The sequence below is a fragment of the Clarias gariepinus genome, chromosome 3 (genome assembly GCF_024256425.1).
Source record: "Clarias gariepinus isolate MV-2021 ecotype Netherlands chromosome 3, CGAR_prim_01v2, whole genome shotgun sequence".
NCBI lineage: Eukaryota > Metazoa > Chordata > Actinopteri > Siluriformes > Clariidae > Clarias > Clarias gariepinus.
In genome coordinates, this window is record NC_071102.1 from 6,960,677 (window position 1) to 6,984,498 (window position 23,822).

Here is a 23,822-nt window from a genome sequence, read left to right on the forward strand (position 1 = left end):
CGGTATAAATCCAGTGCCAAGTCAAACGTGTGGATCAGATGGTCTGCTGTGGTAACCGCTTTAACAGGAGCAGCCAAAAGAACAAGGCGTGATTATTCATGCAATGACCAATTTTAGATTTGTCAATAATTTTGCAAACTTTTCCTTTAAATATGTAGGTGGTTTTGTGTAGATCCTTGACATATAGTGTACTGGACTATACAAAAGTCTTGAAACCCGCAGAGAACTTGAGGAACGGTTCTTCGACTTTGTGGTGCTTATTTTCAGTCCAGTCTCTGCACCTGAGCAGCTTCAGAGGATTTTTATTTTTTTTGTGACCTATGAATCATTCGAGTATATATATATATATATATATATATATATATATATATATATATATATATATATAAAAACATCTAATTTAAGGCATGAACCAGTAAGAAACCATTGCAGATGATGATGACAGATGATCAGACCGGTGATTAGTATACTTGTGATGATGAACAGATGAGAGGGGAAATGAGGTCGCTGCTGAGGTTGTTACATAAACAACCAATTTTGAAATTGTATCTTTAGGCACTTTGCTGCTTGTTGCATTTTTTTTTTTAATCAGATTTTTTACATTTGATCTACATCATTTTATTTCCTTTTAATATAAAGAAATGGGGTGACTCAAGGCTTTTGCAAATAAGTCTGTACAGTAGCTCCAAATAAGTCCATTTTCAATTCCAGACTGTTGCACTACAGAATGTAGAAACAATCAAGAGGGTGAATACTTGTGAATGTGATGGTCTGGGAAAACCTGATAGATGTTGCTCTGGACGACGTCTAACAAACTAGCCAAATATTACCAAAAATGGTTTAAAACGAAATCGTTTTTTGTCCTGCAGTGAACATGGTTTGACACTTCTATTTTAGGAAATCATAAATATAATGAATCTAATTGATGTAGGAATGATTTACGGGACTTTTAAAACTCACGTTCGGTAGATAAGGATAGTCAAAGTCAGTTGTACAGTAGGCGCTGAAATCAGCCAGATATAAAGACAGTTTTTATGCTAAAAATAAAAAAACAGCAGTGATTTTTAGACAAACTGTTTTGGCGTCTTTCAGTGGAATCCGAGTCTTTGAATGTGTTTCTCTTTATTTTTCACTTTTGGAGAGCTTATAATACAGATGTGTGTACTAATCACAGAAAATATACGAACTTGGCCATGTGAAGAGCCATCACTCATATGACATAAAGTTTATTTGTCATCAGTGAAGTTGGTCGCTGTCAAGTTTTTTTAAGTGTAAAATTCAGTTTTGCGCATTAGAGTAGAACGTTACGACAGCACGTTCTAACCCTGCGTCTACGAATTGATTATTTTCCCATCCCTGTGGGAAACATATGCTGTGTGTAGTGAGCATCACTGGTAGGCCTGCTGTGGAGAGAGAGAGAGAGAGAGAGAGAGAGAGAGCACAGACCTGCAGGAGCGTCCTAACCATCTGAGCACCGCTGCCACCTAGTGCCCCGACATCAAAGTAGCTCGAACTTGAGTGGATTGAAATCCTCTCTGCGTTCCCTCCCTTGTCAGAATCACTAATTACATGTTGTATCGCCTGTCACGAGCCCTACATTGAGTTGCACTGATGATCACATTAGTCTTAGTAATCAGTCTCTTCCTGGACGGCGCTGAAAGGCAGTGCGAACAGCCTGACGTTCCCCCCTGAGAGCATTAAGGTAACACGGAACCCTGGCAGCCCATTCGGCTTCTCCCTCCGCCTAATCAAAGCCATTCATCCTCCACCGACAGCAGGGTCTACACCCAGAGTGATTGTTTAGTATGCTTTCGACAAGACAGATAATTCCCTCCTGTCACGGAGATCCAAGATTCAAGCGCCGCAGTCATCACCTGATGGAACAGACCATAAACGCTGGATGGATCCAAAGGGGTTCATGGTGACAAATGAAGGCTCCGTCCTCATTTCTGCAGCTTCAGTGATCCATTACAGGCTTCTTATAAAGAAGGATTTTACTGCCATTAACCAGTGCAGTGGTGACAAAGCACTTTTTGCCTAGTTGAACGGGGCTCTGTTTAAGTTAGGGGAGAGGAGGATTCCTGCAGAGATCCGATCTCCAGACTGGGCCGAGCTGCAGGCGTTGTTCTTTAAATTTCCCCATCCCAGGGGTAATGCGTCAGGGGTTTGATAAGGTGAAGAAGAAAAAAAAAAAAAAAAGGAAAGAGGTACATTTCAAGGCTTTATTAGAAAACCCTCAATCTCCTGGAGGCGGTGTCTGAAGCCTCCATGCTTGCACAGGGTCATGCTTTTACTTCAACGCTGAAGAGAGCCTGTGGTGTAGGGAACATTGGTCTCTGGGAAAAGACACAACATCCGCTGGGTTCTAGTCTCTTAGTCCAGATCTGTGGTAGGAGGTACAAAATTGGACCTTTATTTTTTATGTTGGTGACGTGGCCTGTAAAGCCAAGCAGTTTTACATCCGTATAAATGCATATTGTACGTTCATATAGACATTATCGCAAAAAAACAACTGGAATCAGATTCTTGATGAAGGATAAGAAAAAGATCATTTCTCTAATAAACCGTGAGAGAAAGTAGAATCATGATGGGGCTGTTAATACGAGTCCTGGGATGAACACCAGTGATAGTGTTTATGATTAAAGCAGCAGTCTATAGTAGATCTGGGCAATATATCACTATAAGCCTACTGTATAACCTTGATATTGTAATAAAATGATTTTTTTTGCGCATTAGAGTATAATGTTATTCTAATGCGCAAAACAAAAAAAATATTAAAATATAAGCATATAACAAGAATATAAAAAATTTATATAAAATTCATTTAGATTCATACAATGCCATGAAAAAGTATTTACCCCCTGCTTTTTCTCTTTGCATATTTGTCAGTTAAATGTTTGAGATCATTAAACAATTTTTAAGATTTTATACATAAGATAACTCAAGTAAATACAAAATGCAATTTCTTAAATAATAATTCCATTTATTCAGGGGAAAAAAATAACTGGTTGCTCCACTCTTGGTGGTAACGACTGCAATCAAGTGTTTGCGATACCTGGCAATAAGTCTTTCACATCGCTGTGGAGGAATTTTGGCCCGCTTTTCCATAGGTATCGTTTTAGTTTTTTACGATACCGGTGCCAAATCAACTTTTTAAAAAATAAAAAATAAAAAACACAAAAAGTGGTGAATAACATTTAAAGAACAGATTTTTATAAAAATTCAAAAAAAGTGTGATTACTGCATGTACGTGCTCACCAAAGGTCAAACATTAGTTAGATTTGTATTATGAGCTTGCGTTCTTGTTAATTTTCTTAGTCAGGAAATTCTTTTTCACGTGCGGTGAGGGTGATGCTTACATCCGTTTCAGAGAACCAGAGGACAAATATTCAATCGATCACTGTGGAATTTAATTGGCACCGAAGTGAGGCACCGAATTCTCCGTTCTGATTCGGTTCTACTATGTACTGTACTGGTTATATGCAGAATTGTTTTATTTCAGGCACATTGGAGGGTTTTCGCATGTACAGAGATAAATAATACAATATTAAAATAATTCAACATTTTTAGTTATTAACTTAAAGTATTATTAATTCAATGTTTTCTCAGTTTAATTTAACAGAACATGACTATTATGTTGAATATTTCTTGCCAAACTTTCTGTACATCCCATGATCAATATCACATATTGTGAAAAATATGTATCATGATATGATCATTTTGCCAAATTGCTCACCCTTAGTTGTAAATTAAGAGTTAACTAACTTTTAATAAACCTTTTTTAAAGGGTATTATGGTACATTTACAGGAGATGAATGAATAGGAAACGATTTTAAAATGAAAAAACTACGAAAACTGTTTCTGTGATTAGGTTTCCATCTTTCCGTGCGTCGGTTCCCGCATAGTCAAACTGCATACAGTAGGTGAGATAGGGGTATAACAGCAGGAATAACAAAGCGGGGCGGGTTATCTGGGGCGGGGCTTGTAGGAGGACTTTCACACACACACAGACACACTAACGAATTGGGAATGATTGCCGTCTGGATCACAGATTACATAAATTGAATAACGGATTACCTTTTTGAAAAAGTAACTAAATAACTGAGTATTTAAATGACCTAATGTGTTAGATTACTCGTTACATCAAAAAAGTAGTCTATGTACTCTAACACTGGACAGTAATACATATGGGAATAAAATGAAATAAGGTTGGAGGCTTATCCTGCATATCGAATCCTGTTTAACATCTTGAACACAGCTCTACCTCTTATTAGGAGGTTAAATGGGGCTAATCCTGGTTTCTGCCCTTTAACTAGGCAATAAGCGAAAAGACGTCTGTTGGGGATTTATTTATATAGACATGTCATGCTGGCACAGCCGTTACTCCAATAAAGGTAGAGTATTAAATGAAATAAAGAAGAAAGGAAAATAGAAACCAGCCTCAGACTTTAAGTAATTGACTTTATATAGTTTGCTTTACAAAATTTTACTATATACCGTACACAATTTCCTCCCACAATGATATCAATTTAAATGTGACTTTCATTCAGTGACAGTACAAACTAGATGTACAGTATTTACAGTTCGGGTAATCATACAGTGGACACGGAAAATGAAAAACATAAAAACACAAGAGCAACCACTCTGTCACACATACACACTGCACACTAACGGCAGCCGCTACAGTTAAAGAGGTAGCTTCCATGGTTAGACGATGCATCCCATTTCTTGATTATACAAATAATTTACAACACTTACAGACAAACGTAAAAAGACAGAATCACAGCTGAAACACTTAAACATCTGGAATTTGTTAGCGACATTAAATGCTACCTCATTTTAGGAGATTACTTTAAACATCAGCTGGTGGAAGCTTATTTGACGGCGATATAAATTAAAATCAGCTCGGATGCAAACTTAAAAAAATTAAAATAAAAACGCTGACGGTAGTCGTTCTGCAGGAGAGAAAGTGAAAGTGAGGTGGAAGCTTTTCTGTTCATTGACTGTGTGTGATGTCTCGATATACATAAGCTTCAAAGAAAAACAGCTTAAAATTACAGGGTAAAAAACATACAAATGAATTTCATATACAGGTTTGCTTTTTGGACCGGTTAGTGGTGGAAGAATGTACAGTAAATATGTGGATTATAGTAATAACACTGGTATAAAAAAGAAAAAAATTGTTGTGATTTTTGGGGATAGAGTGAGGCAATCTGACACATCAAAATTGCTCATGTTCGTGATGACCTTAGTCTTATAAGCTCTTGATTTGAATAAAATAAATAGATAAATTCCTTATGTACGAGTCAAAAATGATCCGCAGCCAGTTGTATTAAAACTTCTGTTGTATTATCAGAAGATATTACTTCAGTTCATTTGCAACTGCGGTACGAGACATGGATTTATCACTACGAGCCTGAGACTAAACAAAAGGAAACCTAATGCAAAGCAAGAAACTCGAAAAAATTGATGCTTAAAGTTTTCTGGGATTCTTCAGAGCTAGTATTGGAAGATTATCAGGAGAAAGGTTCAACAATCAACAGTGCTTGTGACACGGAGATACTTATTGAAGAGCTGAAGCCCAAACTTTGGATTAAACGCAGAGTACTGCTATCCCTAGCCTGTTAACACACTTCATATTGAAGTTTTAAAGCATCCTTCCTCTAGTCCTGATCTTGCACCATCAGACTTTCACCTGTTTGGTTCCCCCCTAAAAGCAGCCCTACGTGGATAAAGATTCCCTTCTGATAAAGCCATGATTTGTGGAGCATTTTGATTAATTTTTTTTATGAGGGAATACCAAAACTTGTTGATAGATAGACAAGGTGGCATTGAAAAGCAAGCAGATTGCATCAAAAAAATAACTATTTATATAAATTCTACAGCCAGAGTGCGGATCATTTTTAACTCACCCTCAGAGTTCGTGGGTGATTTACTGTACAAATAATGTAATAACAACATGAAATTTTTATTTTAAATTGTAAATGTTTAGCGGGGGCGAGGAGTTTGGATTAAAACAGCTTCCAGGAGTGAGAAACTGTAACTTAAGATGGCATTGTTAGTTTAATAAGTCAATGCTGTGGATATAACAGATTGTAGAGCATTAAAAATAGAAAGAAATTGGATGTGCTTATAATCAATATTGATCATGGGGATATGGTTTAGGAGAATGTTCTTTACTACACATTTCTATTGATTACAGTGCAGCTTCCTTTACACAGATGCTTATTTAACATGTATGGAAGGAGTCTTCAGTGTCAGTGCTGTTTCTTAGTCATGTCTTATTAACCGCAACAGAGTGCTGGTGAGTGAACGAGATAACTGTTTATAACTGCTAGAATGTAAGTGGCAACTTCTTGTTGATGTTTAACATTAAACCAAAAACATGAATAAAATTGTGTAATTGTACATAATACAATGTAATTGTTATTCAACTGACATCAGATAAAAGAAATAAAACACTTCTAGGCAGGCGCTATTGAAATATCCATCATTTAGGCTTTGAATGTTTTCCAATAACAGCGCACCCTGTTACGTTTTATTCCTCACTTTTCTTATTATTAAAAAAAAATCATGACATATGGGATGCATTATGATTTGCTATTCCATATTTACTAAACATGTGTAGAATCTACATACAAACCTGATTAAACGTGATATTTCTTTGTTTTGTTTTTTTGTTTTGTATTTAGTAAATTAGAGCCTGAGTTTCTAAGTGATGATAGTATGACACTAAAGAACTTATAATACAAAGGTCCAAGCATGTTTCATATACAGTACCATAACCTCTGAACTATTTACATCAATCTATAATCGAAACAACTTTACATAACATTTCTGTTTATAAATTAGGGCACCGTGTGTATGATAAAGCCACTGCTACTGTCGAAACAACGCTTCTTACATCTTAACGAGAGCGGCAAACAGAACTGGAGCTCACGTCTTATCTTTTGTGCCTTCAAACCACTATTTCACGCCGAAGGCTTCTGCACGGCGCTGAACAGTGTGAGGGAATGGCTGCTGGCCAGTGCTAAATATTAGCAGAATTTCCAGGAAAAGAGGCAGTGAAAAATAGACTCGCTCTTTCAAAGTTTCTGTTACGTTACATTCCCCTTGACTAACACACACACACATACACACACATGAATGCAGCTACATGGGAAAAAAAAGATCCCACACTTCCGTCTCACACACTGAGGTCAACGGAACAAGGAATGCCAACGCTGAAGAACAAAATCAAGACGAAAATATTCTCGACTTGGAGACGTGTATCCCTGCTGAGCAAAAATCTTTGCAAACTGAAGTCGTGTCCTGTCGAAGAGTGAGGGGCGGGCCAGGGCGCGCGGATTTCGTTCTTTAAGGATTAAAGAAGTTAGTTAGCTTGTTGCAGCCATGCGGACAGGAATAAAATGCGAAGAGAAACGGGTCGGGTCCTGCTGAAATTTGGCTCAGTGAGTCTTTTTACGGATCGTCAGTTCCTCTTGTAATTTACAGACGAGGTGTCGGCATTGTTTCACGTGCGACTACGCACGCACTGATGAGTCTGAAAAAAAAAAAGTGCTTCCAGATCAGTCGAACATCTCTGGCTTCAGGGTGTGTCTCAAATCACCCACTGTTCCCTGCATAATGTGCTTTAGTGTGTGTCTTGTGAGCAGACACTCTGAAGTGAATGAGCAGAGGTGTGAATGTGTGAGTGTATGTGTGTGTGTAGTGACTCATTCTCAGTCTTTAATGCCAGGCACGTTGTAAGAGTAATGAACTAAAGGTAAACCACGACTCTGGCAGAAACACGCACGTCCGCAGGCCTGCGCCTGCTCCGAGCTGTCCGAGACAAACGAGTCTCCCTCGTCTGCGTATTCTGAGTGCGTGGACAGAGTGCCGCAGTCTGCCCAGTCGCCCTCGGGACGCGAGCACGGAACCTCACCTGCTGTCAGCGCCGGGCAACTGTGCCACTTTATTAAATGCCTGCACGTGCAGGAGGAGGACGAGGAGGCAGATGATGAAGATGCCCTGGCTAGAAGAGCTGCCTCGCACCGTTCGCACATTCCACATTCGTAGCCCAGTTCGCTGGAAACCCCGACCTCACTTGTCCCGGTGATGCCCGCTGAACCGGTCCCGATTGCTTTCATGTCTCTCCCGAGTCTGATCCGCCCCCTGAGGCGGAGCCAGTCGTGCCGGAAGGCGGGGCTGAAGCAGACGTACAACACCGGGTTTAGGCAAGCAGACAGAGGGAAGAAGATCAGAGTAACTGATTTGGCCATGTCTGGACTTCCAGCTGCGCTACCCATTCCTGTCAACAGTGGGGCGAAGGAGAACGCTGCCACAGGGCAGAAAAAGATGCAGTTGGTAAAAATAAGCCACGCGACGTGCCGCACGGAACCTGCCTGCTCTGGATCGGCGAGCTGCGCTCGGCCCAGCCCACAGTAAAGCCTGGTGTATATCACGGCGCTCAACAGGTATGCGAGGGTGTTCAGTAGCACTAGTGCCACCGTTACACCCAGCTCAGGTGTCAAACCTCCAGAGAAGGGTAGGCACAGCGGAGAACCCTCTACTGCTCCTTGATACAAACTTAAAAATGCCACCCCAGCTGCCAATACACCCAGAAGTCCTGCAGCTAGTCCAAATTTCCGTCTTTGTCCCCTCCGATCACAGCTCCTTAGCGCCCCGGCTTTACCCATCAGCGCCTGGACAGCCAGGCTGCGCTCCACAGCGGCCAGAGGCAACACCAGAACGGCCCACTCGGACGAGAACACGGCCAGCACACTGAGTGCCTGGCACCCAGCACTTGTCTCCCACCACACGCCATAGGATCCGAACGAGCCCCAGGTGGCAGCATCCAAGACTACCAGCGCAGTCACGTAGAGTCCTGTCAGCAGGTTAGAGGACGCCAGGACGGACACAAGTAGGCGAGTGGGTGACAGCGGGCAGCTGCGTGGAGAAAGCGTGGCAGCCAGGACGAGGATGTTAAACAGGAGAGCCACCAGGCAGATGAACCATATAGTCAGTCGAATCATCCAGCTGCCAAGTAGGTGGGCACACGGTTTAAATGCTCCTAAGAGAGACAGAGAGAAAGAGAAAGAAAGCAGAACTTCATGTTAGCTATGGCTCAGTGAACTAAACCCGAACAAATTTGGAACATGGTATGAAATTTCAGCACACAAGGCTATGCTTTACAAGCTGTGGTTGGTATCTGGCACAATGGTTAGTCAAAATCAAAGCTTGATGTGACCTTCCCTTGAATTTTTAGTGCTGGATCATAAAACTCAGCATAAATATGTCATATTACCCCTTCTGCTAAAACACAATCCATTACCTTTCACTTAAACATAAACACTTTTTAGCAGTGGTCCACAACCCACGGAGCACAGACCTCTACCGGACCGTGGGTGATTTGGTAACGGGCCGCACATACAGAATTTAAATATGTATATATATTTATTTTATTTCAGTTTTTTTGACTCTGCATTGAGTCTGCATTTTGCTTTATTTTGAAAAACGATCAGATTATCTCTCATCCGCAACCTCTTTCCCACACTTCTCTCTATATCAGTTTTGAAGCTTGACAAAATTAGGCTAATGAATGTTACAAGCTAACTATCTAAAATGAGTAAAAAAACAAACAAATTTTAAACGTCTTTGGAGCACTCTTGGAAAAAGATAAAATACCCAAATGTTGAGACAGCAGATCAGACTCTGAGACTGCTAACAAAAAAATCCTTGTAGGTTTATCACAACAGGTGATTCACATGCTGCAAACCCACTCTTATAAAAGATGCGGCCTTATAAATATGTTTAAGGCAACTTCTACTCTGATGATTTCCAACAAGTGAAATTATGGAACAGACTGGACATTAGGAATACGCTTCCGGTGTGATTGTCTACCATCACTCCCAGATGGAAAAACTAGCTCATTGCTCCGTTATGATGTTTTGTAGTTATTGTGCATTTTATTATGCTTTGTTACGAGCACGATGCTCAGTCCGTGGAAAATTGCCTCACATAAAACTGGCCTGTGGTGCAAAAAGGTCACACATCACTGGTTTATAGTATTATACGTTATGTTAACTACCGTTTTTTATTAGAGTCAACTAGATTTCCAGTCAACCAAAAGATGGGCAGCACTTTTACTTGCCAGTAAGGTTTATAATAATGGATTAATGTAGATTGTGTCATTTTGTGTAATTTTTACATTGCATTGGTATGTATGTGTGTGTGTGTGTGTGTGTGTGTGTAAACCATCGGAAAACATTGTTCTCACTCAAATTATGTCCCTAAAGGTCAATCGAGGTGAAAGTAAGCACATCATATGTCAAAGAAAAAAAAAAACTCCAGTGGTCACATTTTTGTAGCGTTTATAGTCATAATAAAAAAAACTCCAGTGGTCACATTTTTGTAGCGTTTATAGTCATAATAGTCATAATACAGCCACCAGTGGTCCAACGTGTTTGTGATACAATTTATCAAGATTGAACTGTGGCTGCTTTTCTAGAAGCCCAATTTAGAGTTCATTGCCATCATCCCACAGGGGTACATGGGGCAGGTGAAAGTATCTGCAACACTGGGCCATCACTCATTTTTTATTTAACCAAGCTGTTGAAGAGTTTATAATTATATATTAGGTGCTGCTCCATCTTTTAGATGCCATTTTAAGAACCACCTTTTTTCTTGACCCACATTTCATTTCACTCGACATAATTCAAAGGTATTAAAAAAATAATTTTGTCTGACATTGGTTTTATTGGATAAATGTGTATTTTTCTACCAGAGAGAGGTCAAAAGGGGTAAAAAAAAAAAAGAGCTAGTACTGTCATTAATTCTAACTAAATTCTCTAAACTTTTTAAACACTAACAAAGAAGTTATAACTTTTAAATTTCTTTTTGAATTTCTGCATAATAATTATTCAAAGCCATCATTTAAGTTGGTCAGAATTGTTTGAGTTTGTCAGGATTATTTGACATGACCCTTTTGAGTTGAGTTTGAGTCATACCGGAGACTCGGCATCTGCCATCCCATCTCCTTTATTTCATTTGATTATTTGGGTTGACCTTGATTGATTGAGATGACTCTAATTGACTCAAACATCACTATTTAGTTTGATCGCAATTATTTGAGCTGACATTAATTATTCAAGTTGATGAGGATTACTTAGGTTCTTTAAAATAATTCGAGTTTACATTATTTTTTTAATTATTGCTCGATCATCAATTTTTCATCTGATTGAAAGTACCGCAAACAATCATGATTAACTCGATAGTTATATCAGTGATTTTTTTTTTTTAAACACTTATTTTATTTAGTTTTTTTTTATATAAACAAACCATTGCTTAGTCTTATTTTAACCATGTTTTTAGTCAAAGTGAATACATTTATCTAGTTTAAGTTATGAATTATTTTTCCTGTCTTCATCCATAGATTTAAAATAGTTTTGTGTGTCTGTTGAACTTATCTATAAGCTTAAATTTACATATGACTTTGGGATATAATTATTATATTTATAGTAATATTTGTACATGTTCGGCACATAGTATAGCTAAATGTACACTTGTTTTTTCTTTTATATTTACATATATTATCGTTATAGACATTATAAATATTGATTGTGTTTTCCTTACGCCTGAACAACCTTTTCCATGGACTGATCATATAAATAATAAGAAACAGTGATGAATAACGTCTAATAAAAATGTACAAAAATACAAAACGAATTCATGTTCCCTCTTTTGTGCCTGTGCGTACTGTCCTAGCTCTCATTATCGCTCTCTTAGTACATTATTTATAAACTGTACCTTAGGTGACATATAATTAGCATACAAGCTCACAGGCTGAAAAAAACAAGATCAATATTAGTGTGGAATAGATGTTCGCTTGGTAAATTACTTTAGAGTCTGTGTACTGACCTGGGGAAGGGGAACAATGCATAAGCAGGAGGGGCCTCTCCATCTCCTCATCCACACCTACACAACACACAGACACAAACACAGAAAAGCCAATATCATTTTAAAGCCCTTACAGACACCTCCTGAAATGTAAACATCAACTTTCTGTCATTCAGAAGGACAAATCTGTCCACTGCGCACATGAGGCGGTGAGGCATTTAATCAGAAATAAAAAGAGATAAAAGTAATGGTGTGCATCAGGAGTGTGTCGTACCGATGCCTTTCCTCTTGTCCTCTCTTTCAAGGGAAGTCAGTGCGCCATCACAGGCAATGAAAGCACAGCACTGATATGCATATGGCACTGATATAGACCTACAGAGAGAAAGAGAGAGAGAGAGAGAGAGAGAGAGAGAGAGAAAGAGAGAGAGAGAATAAGGACTGACCTTAACCTGAAGTTTAAATATTAAAATTGTCCTTCTACGTGTATCGCTAGTGTAATAAAAGCTAACCTCTGATGAAGGTAAAATTATCAACACATTATTCAAACTAACTGAAGTGGGGCGCTGAAGAGCCCTGCAGAGACCTGCAATCAGTCACGGTCATTCGGCTCGGCTCACCTGAGCTTGGGAAGGCCGACAGCACTCAGGCTGCTCCTTATGTCCACATTGCCGGACAGTTTAAGCTGGTTTAGGGCGTTTAATCCAGCTGTAGGTACGCTGGCTAAAAGATTCATGCTCAGATCCCTGGACAAAGCAAACAGATCCTCATTTTCATGCACACTCACATATTTGCATAGAAAATCGAAAATCTTGCTTGCTTCATAAATAATAAAGGTTTTATTTTAGTACTGCAGGGTGTTGCAAAAATCTCTGTACATAAGGAAGGTAATTTGTTTAGCAACGAATCTTCTAAAATATTTCATACTGTCACAATCAAAACTCGCGATTATATGCACCAAAACCAGATGTTCATCATGAGTGACAGAGATGACCATGATACCTTAATAAATTTGTTTTTATGTTATTTGGCATGCCTCTAATTTTAGTTTAGCACTGGCACTACAGTAAGTGAGAGAAGGTTTTCTGACTCACAGGCTGGTCAAGGCACTGAGAGAGTGTAAAGCATCAGGATGGATGAACTTCAGCTCGTTTCTGCTCAGGTCTCTAAGGAAAGTTAAATGAACAGCATGACATTAGGAATTATCCCTTTAAATACATTTAATTCACTGAGCAGACTCTTTACCCAAAGTGATTTTGATATTCATAAACACATACATACAGTTAAATACAATCCAAGTCTAAGCAACGGCTGTACCAGGAAACTGTCATGCATAACTTGTTTGTGCAACGTTGGCATGTTGCTTAGTTGTTTTTACTGTTGGTAAAAAATTTCACGGTTGCAAATAAACATAAGTAGGCGGAGAGGTTCAACACGGAGCGTGACATTTAAAATCTACCAATGCTGCGGTCTTTTCAAATCCTTTTATTTCCAGGTTTTCAGTCCAAAAGTGCCAGTTGGTGCTTAGGCAACAGTCTTGCAAGATCTCTTCACCCCTCTTAATGTAGACTCAAGGCCAAAGTGTCTTTTTATTTCTTTTCTCCATTTCTTAATACATGTTTCTTGACTTTGCACTTATCCACTGCCGCCTATGTCGACTCACTTTAACATAAACATTTTGCTTAAACTTATATTTTCTACAAATATTTCTGAAACCTACATGCTTTACTAAACTGAAAGATAATTTTTTTTGAATGCATCTCAACCATAAGTAAAACTATATTGATGAAAGTTTCATCCAGTGTCTAATGGTAAGATTAATTGATTGATTGACCCTAGCCGGAAACTCTTAGATGGAGCCACTGCACATCACTGAATTCCTAAAGTGCAATTATTTCCCATCAAGCTGTGCTTCTAGTCTAGTATTCTGCTGTGTCTTGTGTCTAATGTCTTGTGATTAAATCACTTGAAATGGATGTTAACACCTGGCATGAACAGGGTCTTAAGGTATAACCATTCTGCTCCATCATGGAACTCTATAATCACTTAAGCAAAGCATGGCATAAGTTGCCCTAATATTTCAGTAATAATGGAAATAATAACCCAATCACGGAAAAATGCATAATGGAAACACCGCAATCAGAAGAGTCTGACATGATTAAAAAGGGATTTATTAGAAAAGACATGAGGCCTGACCTAATCTTAAAGTCAAAGAAAAAAAAAACCTCTTTCTCTTCTTCTGTTATTTTGCAGGAGATTAAACACTTCACAGCAGATGTCAAAGAAGTTATATTCTGATTAAATGCTCTGAGCATGTAAGCACACATCTTATCAGATCAGCATAAACAGTTAAGCTGTTACACTGGATTAAAGAAATATTGTCCATGTAAACATAGCCGTTATTTATATATGATTAAATCTCACTAGAAAGATTTTTCGCCATCTTTGGGCAGACTGCTTTTAACCGCTGTGTTTGATGCAGCGTTTTCAGTGAGAGAGGGAATTAGAGCCTAGAAAAAAATTACAGCACGACTAAAAATACATCATTGCGAATCGCTTTAGTGAAATATATTCACATTTACTGGAAATTTGAAAACAGCAATTAGCCTACACTGCATGTTTTTAAACTGGGCGAGGAAACCCACCAAGCAAAGAAAGAACATGTAAACTCCATGCACATGCATGATGCTAACCACTACGCTACCATGCGGCCTGGTCATAATTCTTAAAACTTTAAAATAATTAAAAAACTATGAAAACAATAATAGAAACCTGCAACAACAGGTTGATTCATCCTCATCTGAGCCAGATTCCACCTACACACTCGTATGTATTATGTTCACATCGAGTAATTATCACAAAAAATCTGGCTCAACATGAGGATTGGATAGAGCGTTACTCCTCAGCAGTACTCGACACATTAGTCACTAAGCTGTGAGTCGTACGAGTCGAAGAAACAAAAACAAGCGTCACGAAGCTGAAGAGCTCGTCCTGCCTGTGAATATTCTGAGAAATGTTCGTTTGAAGGATAATTACAGAATGCGAAGGTTTGTCAGGCCATGGAAGGTGTCTTGCTCGATCTGCTGGATGTGGTTCTGCTGTAGGGTTCTGCACGGACAGACAGACAGACAGACAGACAGAAGATAAATTATGCTGTTCATCAAAACTCTTTCAATTAAAAAAAGAAAAAGTTGAGAAAGAGAGAGATTCTCACATGTCCTGAAGACTCACACAGCCCTGAAAGGAAGGCAGCTTTTCAATCTCGTTGTAGGAAAGATCCCTGTTAGAAAGACACACACACACACACACACACACACACAGAGTTTATAATGTCAAAATTAATCTCTCTTGTATTATACGCAATTACACACAGTTCATGTGTCAGCTTAAACATTTCATAAAAACAAAACAGAAGAGCATGTGTGTGTGTGTCTTTCTCACACTGTGTGTGTGTGTGTGTGTGTGTGTGTGTGTGTGTGTGTGTGTTTGTGTGTGGGTGCCTAGCTCTGACTGTAGCTCCTCAGGGAGATCATTAGACCTGAAATTTTAACCGTCTTACAGCAGAACACACTACACACTGCCCATTATAGTGACGTTCTCCAACGGTGTGTGTGTAAATATGAAGATTTTCAACTCAACACACAAGCAGAGGGTTTGATTACACATTTGACATACACAGTGCCTTCCAGGCTGATGGGATCTGTGTGAGACATCCAGTGAGTTGTATTTTCTTTATTTGTTTAGTTTTGGTTATTTTTAGACAAGTGGATTTTATTCCTTCATTCTTTTTTTTTTTTTATCCCTGAAGGTAATTTTGGTCATGAGGGTTTTATTTTCCTCTCAATGCAACCCCATCATTCTCAACAGTAATGAAACGAACCCAGTGGGCACAGGTAGGACTGCAGGACGTCCTCAGGATCCATTAAAGCCCTAACAACGGACTAATTTACTAAAGTCCTCATACTAAAGTCGTCTTTAGGAAGTCTTCATGATTTAATTAGCAATATCTTATTATATATATCTTAATATCTTACTTTCTAATAAAACCTGGACATGACATGGATGATCTCAACAACTTTGTTCTTTCTTAATATTAATATACAAGCTTAAAAAAATATAAATTATACTCGACTTTATAATATCGTCATGAAAACTTATTTGATCCTATTTGAATCAGTTCCAAAATGTATTCCATTTTATAGAAATCCTACAAAAATTTATTTACGACATGTCCAGAGTGGTTTGAACATGTGACTTAACAATAATCTGGGCCGGATGGCCATTTGACACATGGGGGTGTACTATAGGCAGAAACATGTTCATAAAGCAATTGTAAAAATGAAGCTGATGCAGTAATTGAAATAAGCGCTCGTTACAACCATGGTAAGCGGATAAGCGTCTAAGAAGCAACAACCTTTTTTTAACAAAAATTCTTAAGGTGGAAGAGCTACAACAGCAGAAGACCACATCAGGTTCTACTTTTATCAGCTAAGAACAGGGATCAGATGCTACAGTGGACACAGACCCACTTAAACTGGACAGCTGGACATGGGACAAAGACAATTCAATTCAATTTAAGTTAAGTTGTATCATGAGCTGAAGTCTTTGCTGCAGTTTTTAAATTATTTTTATCTGCTATACTTATTATAGAAGTGACTACATATCAGGGTTTAATTTTACAACCTTTTTTGATTCAGTCTGAATTTTGCTTCCCTCCCCAAACAGTGAGAACAACTCTCTAACACCTGTCTTTACTTTCATCCACTGAGGAAGTGCTCTGATGTATCTCTGATACGAAGTAAAGCATCAAACCAATCATAGACAAGGATAATTCTTGCAACCAATCCGGACACAAAAGGCGGGATTTGTCAGGAAAAAAGTACGAGAAGCCTATGCTTGAGAAAACCCTACCCCTGCTTCTTTTAAATTTCTGTCGGATTAACTGCTTCACAGTAAGCACAGGTCAAAAAAAAGTTATATTCTGATGAAAAGTCTTAAACGGATCAGCATCTGTGTAAATGTCTCTGAATAATTTCAGTCAGCTTAAAGAAATATTGTCCAGGTGAAAGTACTGTAGCGTAGCTTTCCAGTAATCCTGGGGCACCTCAGTTATTTTTCTTCTCTTCTTCCTCATGATAAAATCAGCGGTCGATTCCGCAGTGTCGATTGCAGTGTTTTAAAAACCTAATCAGTGGTTTCGAGTCTGTTAGGCTGTTTTAGTGAACTCCTAAAATGATCTTCCTGCTGTGCTCATTGCATAAATATGCATATAGCTAAACGCATACTGCGTCTCAGATGAAATAAGTAGAACATGATAGCTCTAAAATATTGTATTCTTAAATTAAATTCCTTAAACGCATGTTATAATGACTTGAAGTCTGTGATCCACTGGCAGAATCTTTAACAAGGTTTTTTTTTGAGGGAAAAAGCTTCAAACGTATTAGCAGGCAGTTAAGGGCATGATTAAATAAAAATTGGAAAAGTGACTTGGCCCGAGTAATCTTTCTTCCTGATTGTGGACTTGGCAGTGTGTTTTGCGGTGTCGGGTTACTGTATGGCTTAATGAGTGCTTAAGAGTTTCGTAGAATAATCGGCTCATATTGTGTATTCTTTTAGGACATTTATTTTTATGTAACAGATAATCAGGAGGTTGTCATGTAAGGCTAAATCAATGCCAGGTGCCGTCTCTTGGTTGAAGAATGGTTGTGATTATCAGACCTTCTTCATCAATATTAACAGAAAGAAGACATTATTAGTTTTTTAATGCAAGCTGACATAAAGTGGAGTTACCGTTACCCCCTAATGCTGATTATTTTTTCAATTAAATCATGTCCTTAACTGCGTCAGTCCTGAGCAACACATCACACCACACCTTTGATTCATTAACAACTGCACTTTCCAGTTTCTCTGCGTATTGATTCGTTATTTTTCACTCTTTAACACACAATAAGAGGGAAACCTTTTCTCTGTATGAAACTGTAATCATTAGCATATTGTTGCGTTATTAGAAAAGAGGCAGAACAAACTCTCTTTGGCTCACGCTGCATCGCCACAGCACCCCATCGTTGATTCACTTCTTATAAGAGCACGCCTCCAAGCGTGTCATTCCTCACATAGCCATTATGTGTCACTACTGAGTCATGTTTAATTATACACCTCGGCAGTCTGACTGACACGTTTATATGTTTTCTGCTCTGTCTTGTTCTGCAAGTGATAATCACTGGATCAGTGTGTCTGTGATTGGTTTTCTTATGTTGTGTCATTTTATGTCATTGAAGTACTAACAGAGAGTGTGTGTGTCCATGGTTGTGTGTTAGCTAGTAAATCAGTTTGTTTAATATAAAGTACAGAAGAGCATGACAGGAACAAGCTTAGTGTATACATACATATTGTATACATACATAAAGTACACACACACACACACAAATAATGTGGAATTGTAATGTAACTTACAAAGTCCGAAGAACAGCGAGGTCCTCACATAGATCTGCAGGTACGGCTCTGATTTTGGTGCCTGTTATGGTGCTGGAGGAACAGAGACAGACAGAGAGAGAGAGAGAGAGAGAGAGAGGGAAAATGGAAAAAAAAAAACACTAAATCTCTGACACTTTTATATCAAACACTATATATAGTGAATAAAAATGTGCTGACAGACTTCCTTTATTACTGTAACGTAATCGCATAAGTCAGTATTAGGTAGGTAGGTAGTAGGTACATGAATACACACTAAGCCCTGCTTTGTCTGCTCAGTTATTTATTTATTTATTTATTTTTTAATAATCAATACCAAAGCCCTATTCATTTCTGACCTCTGATTGGCTGGTGCTAGACTGAGAAGAGAATAAAAATAAGAGACTGAGTGTGCTAAAGTTAAAAATCCAGCTGCATTGTAACATCTGCAAGAATAACCTATTCTTAAAACCAGCCCGATTACAAATAATAAATGCGTCTCTCATTTATTATTTTTATATCGCGCTGTATTGTCTGTGTACATGTTCGAGTGAAAAACTCACAGGCTCTCGAGACTCCCTGTTCCACTCAGACTTGGGAAGTCCTGTATCATAGTTGCACCACGCAGCATCCTAACACAAACACACACATAAAGAATTATTATTGTTTAAAAATACAGTAACATAACCACTTAATCTTACTCTCATAAAAGCTTTTTAATTTACTCTAGGAATTAAATACTCTAAAAGACAAACCTATGTTAACCTGTATAGTATGTGCTTTTTAAACATTTTATCCCAGATTTATTCCCCTTCGCTTCAACAGTATAATTAACTCCCCACATCTGGGAGGGCTTTCCACCAAATTGTGAAATTTGAGGGATCTGAGGTCATTTAGCCACAATAGTGAGGTCAGGCAATGATGTTAGACCAGGAAGATATCAAAAAACTCTTTTTTATAATCTTTATATATTTTTTTCTCATTACAAAGAGCAGCCGAAAAGACCAACAACAACAACAAATAAAAATCACGACCGGATATTAACTTATGGTTCACAAAACAGTTGTATAAAAGTGACATCACTTTTATATGTCGATATTGCTTTTTAATACTAATAATTAATCAACATCATCTGACTAATTAGAAGTAATAAGTCAACAGTAATGTGGTGCAGCCTTAATTAGATGACAATATAATAACAGGAACAGATCTACAAATATTTGCAATCAAGAGCAAAATAAATAACAATTAGAAATGTCCTTCATGTATAAAGACTTTTTTTAAGATTTTAATTTATTTAATACCAATTTTATTATCCACTTATGTATTTCACAACCTGGATTAGTCACTCCACCAAGTCTCTGTGATCACTGACAAGCTTAATAACTGTTTCAAGATAAAAGAAAAAGCATTTTATAACTGTAGAAACCGCAGATTGTTAAGATTAATCAAGGACTAATCTTCAGAATATTTCTTGTTAGTGCTGGAAGAGACACAGTGCATGATCTTCAGTTAAATACAGTCAAACTCACAGAGAGTGCAGGTCTGATAGGTTCTGGAAAGCCGACCTTCCCACGAAGGAGAGAGGGTTGTCATAGAGATGACTGCGTACACACACACACACACACACACACAGAAACATTGTTAAAGCTGTTGCTCTTCAGACCAGTCATGAATAACAAAAAGATCTAAATAAAATATATTTTTCTCTAGCAGTGTGCATAAGCATTTATGTGAATGATAGAGAGAGAGAGAAAAAAAGAAAGAAAGAGAAAGAGAGAGAGAGAGAGAGAGAGAGAGTATAATAAAGCTGTGTTACAGTGCACTCACATGGTGCGTAGCAGTGGATTCTTATAGAAAGCTCCTTCAGGTATGACAGCGATATTATTACTGTGAAAGCCACTGTGGGAAAAAAGCACAAAATTAATTAATGTTACTTAATATATTTTTTTTAATCCTTAATCCTTTTGGCACACACAAACCCTTCATATACAATATAGTGATGAGTCATGCAGCAATGCTGAGTCTGACCACAAGATGGCACTCCGATTCAAAACTGACAACCACTCTGTACTGTACTGTCTGTTAAGCAACTTAACTTCTACAAGAACAAAAGTTTCATATTTTTGCACTGAAAAAACGTTTATAATAAAGACTAACTCAATTTTAGGGATTAAAATTATTTACTAATTTGTTACCAAGTAATAGTTTGCAGTATACCACAACATAACATACTATAACATAGCTTTTATGTGACAAAACTAGCATATTATGATACATATAGAGATTTCTACACGTGTTGTTGATGAAAAATCAATGCCACACTGAAAATTAGAAATATTTTTCCATGAAGGAAGTATGTAAAATTATATTGAAGGAATAATGTAAAAAAATAAATTGTTTGTAAAACTTTGTAACGTTTCAAAAAAGCTCACAGGTTTAAAATCCAATTGTAAGAGTTTGTAACTGTTAAAAGCAACTAAGTAATGTTATAAATATATACTGCGATGTCTGCAATATCTCAGTTGTACTGACAATTTATTTATACTATCGATATTAGACTGCGATGTTGCCCAGCACTGTACCTGAATAATTTTGCAAGTTTAAAGTAAAAAAAATACTCCTTATGACATTCTTTGCATCAGTATATGACCCTGCACATTTTATTATTTAATCTCTATATCTCTGCAGCAGAGGTAAGTTTTGTTCTTGCTTTCCTGGGAAGATCTTCATGAGAGCCAGGTTCATCCTGGTGCTTGATGGGTTTGCAAAGGCACTTGACAATACTGTTCTTGCAAAAAGTATTACAGAACAGCTGACCTTCGTGTCTTAAGATAACAACTGACTGTTATGTGTTATTTCATATCTCAGTACCGTTCTGGAATGCAGAAAAAAAACTGTACACTGTACATTTAATTTATTTCAGCTTTAAACATTTAGACTTTTTTTCATCTGTAATATTACCTATGAGTATACTGTACCCACAGAAGTATTTGTTCCTATCAAATAGGCCTAATGAAAAACACTGCATGTGTACAACAAAATGTTAACGCAAACTTCAGAAAGAATTTGAAGAGAATTTGAGGAGGAATGAAAGTACCAAAAAGGCATCTCCAATAAGACATGATGAAATTACCGTAAATCTGTTTCACCTGTTGTATTGTACAAACCATAAAGAAACTTTAAGGTAATTATATTAGCTATAGAGTCTTTGATCTTGTTAAAAGCATGTCCCAATTCCTCACAATTCACACTTTTCACAACTCACAATTTAAAAATGTAAACATATTTTTACACTTTAAATTTGTTATTTTTTTATTTGTATATATAATTTTTTTTAACTTAACATGAATATGCTATATAAAAATCACTAATATTGAAAAGATAATACGAACATAAATAAATATTCTGAATTTATGACAGCAAAAGTCAGTGAAATAAAAATGCTTTATGATTATGATGAAATTTAAAATTGTATAAAATGGGAAGGAGTGTGCAATATTTTTAGTAATCAGTAATACGTATCAAATGTGTCTTCCTATGAGTCGACACACCGAGTCAGAAAATCTCTTCTCATTAGCTGATTATTTCAATCAAATCATAAAAGCAGAAAAAATGCAATTCCGATGTGCTCCAGGAGCAGGTTCAGATATATAAAACTAAAAATACAGAGTCTCCTCTAGTTTCTGCATGATTGACAGGTTGTGAAAAGGTGGGCGGGGCTCATGCACCTGGCCTGAGTAAACTCACACCTGGTGCGTACTTCGATTTAGTTTCTTTAGTCTTTTGTCTCTCGTCAGGGGGAAGTGAAGAAAAGGTGCTTGCTTTTGATCTGTGAGGTAATAGGTCCAACCCCTCACTCTATAATGTCTTTAAAAATGAACAGAGAGAGAGAGAGAGAGAGATAGAAGAAAGAAAGTAGAATGAGAGAGGAAGAAAGAGTGATGATTTTACTTACAGCTCTTTCAGCTTGGGGAGAGTCTGGATGGCTTCAGGGAAGCTTTTCAGGTTGTTGTAGTTCAGATCTCTAAGGAAAATTTTTTTTTAAAACAAAATAAGACAAAAAGAAGATTTGATGTTCATTTCTAATAGTTCAAGTTAAAGTCAATGACATGATTTTAATGGAAATTACCTTCTGCAAACTTTATGTACGACAATTTCCAAGAGGCTCACAAAAACCAACCAATAATTAATAAAATCTGATAATAAGCAATGTTTGTTATGGATTAGATCCACATTATGGAGATTCCCTGTCACTTAACATCACAAAGATGCAAATCCGTTTGAATCAATGACGTACTGTAGTTAAAAATATTTTTCTCAACATAGATGTATTTTTCATACAGCTTGTGTAAAAATCACCATCATCAGGGGGAAAGAGAATACACATTAATCAATCGTTAAAATAAGACACAGCCCTAAGATTGATTTTGATGAATTGACTTTGAAAAAGTGTGAGGAAATATGTGTATTTATGTATATTATATCTGTATATCATAATTATCTTTGTGTCCCTGATGAGCAAGCTGGTGATAGGGAAAAACTCCTTGAGATGGCAACTACTGTGTGTTAGGGGGCTGGAAGTTCAGTATAACAGGAGGGGTGTTTAAGCTTATATGGAATTATGAATTTTTTGTGGGCGCTACAAAAAAATAAGCAGCTCTTCCTTTTTTTATATCAATTAAAATAAAACATGGTCATGCCCGGCTATTTTCTACTGGCTCACAGGACTTGCATGGGGATTGTGCAGTAACAAGTCAAAGCTGAAGTGAGGTGATCTTTTCCACCAGGTTATCGGATTTGAGTTCATCCTTTTTATTATTGTTGCAGCTGTTTAAAAATGTGGATACACTATGACTAAAGTCGAGTTGGCAATACCGTCATTAAAGCAGGGTGAGTGCTGCTGTGAGCTTCCTATGACCTGTGCAGCTTTATTTTTAACAACAAAAAATTACGCTTTAAGTCTAAAAACATTTTGCAATTTCACATTTAACGGTAATTTTAACTTTATCTGGAATACTTTTCCTTTTATTTGCAAATCTCTTGTTGTGTTCCACACCATACGGCACACCGCTCACTGCGTAGCTACGTATTAGCAACAGACCCTGTCACGTTTTTTCTGAATTTATGGCCTGACCATGAATGAAGAAAGCCGGGCCTTCAATAGCAGATAAAAAAAAATATCAGACCAGCTAGCCCAGACACCAGTGGATGGGATGTGGTTTGTAAATTTAAACATGAAACACCTTTTGGTTTCCTGAATGTTTCATATAATTCAAGGAGAGTGCGGAAGGACAGCGTCAGCATAGCTTAACCACACAATTACAGGTTTATATCCGGGGTTTCATTTGCACATGAGTGATATTAAATCTAACACAGTTTCTTGTCTACAGCTGTTGCAACACACAGGTTGGAAACCTTGCACATCAGGTAACGCTGGAAAAAAAAATACGGGTAGTGTTTATTTCCGCTTATTTGCTGTAATTGCCACATGATGC

The 23,822-nt window shown here is 37.5% G+C and overlaps 1 protein-coding gene across 1 annotated transcript in view; it reads right to left on the reverse strand.

Moving 5' to 3' along the window:
* Positions 1–4,441: 4,441 nt before the first annotated feature.
* The window catches only part of lgr4 (leucine-rich repeat containing G protein-coupled receptor 4), an 82,622-nt gene continuing 63,241 nt past the window's right edge, over positions 4,442–23,822 (reverse strand). Inside the window, exons 7-18 of the mRNA XM_053492766.1 lie at positions 22,283–22,351; positions 20,155–20,226; positions 19,857–19,928; positions 18,888–18,956; positions 18,328–18,399; positions 15,089–15,154; positions 14,911–14,982; positions 12,969–13,040; positions 12,495–12,620; positions 12,152–12,249; positions 11,899–11,955; positions 4,442–9,052 (exon numbers count right to left, since the gene is read on the reverse strand). Of these exons, the coding sequence (XP_053348741.1) occupies positions 7,722–9,052; positions 11,899–11,955; positions 12,152–12,249; positions 12,495–12,620; positions 12,969–13,040; positions 14,911–14,982; positions 15,089–15,154; positions 18,328–18,399; positions 18,888–18,956; positions 19,857–19,928; positions 20,155–20,226; positions 22,283–22,351 (2,176 nt within the window). The 3' untranslated portion in view covers positions 4,442–7,721. The remainder of the gene's footprint in view (positions 9,053–11,898; positions 11,956–12,151; positions 12,250–12,494; positions 12,621–12,968; positions 13,041–14,910; positions 14,983–15,088; positions 15,155–18,327; positions 18,400–18,887; positions 18,957–19,856; positions 19,929–20,154; positions 20,227–22,282; positions 22,352–23,822) is intronic.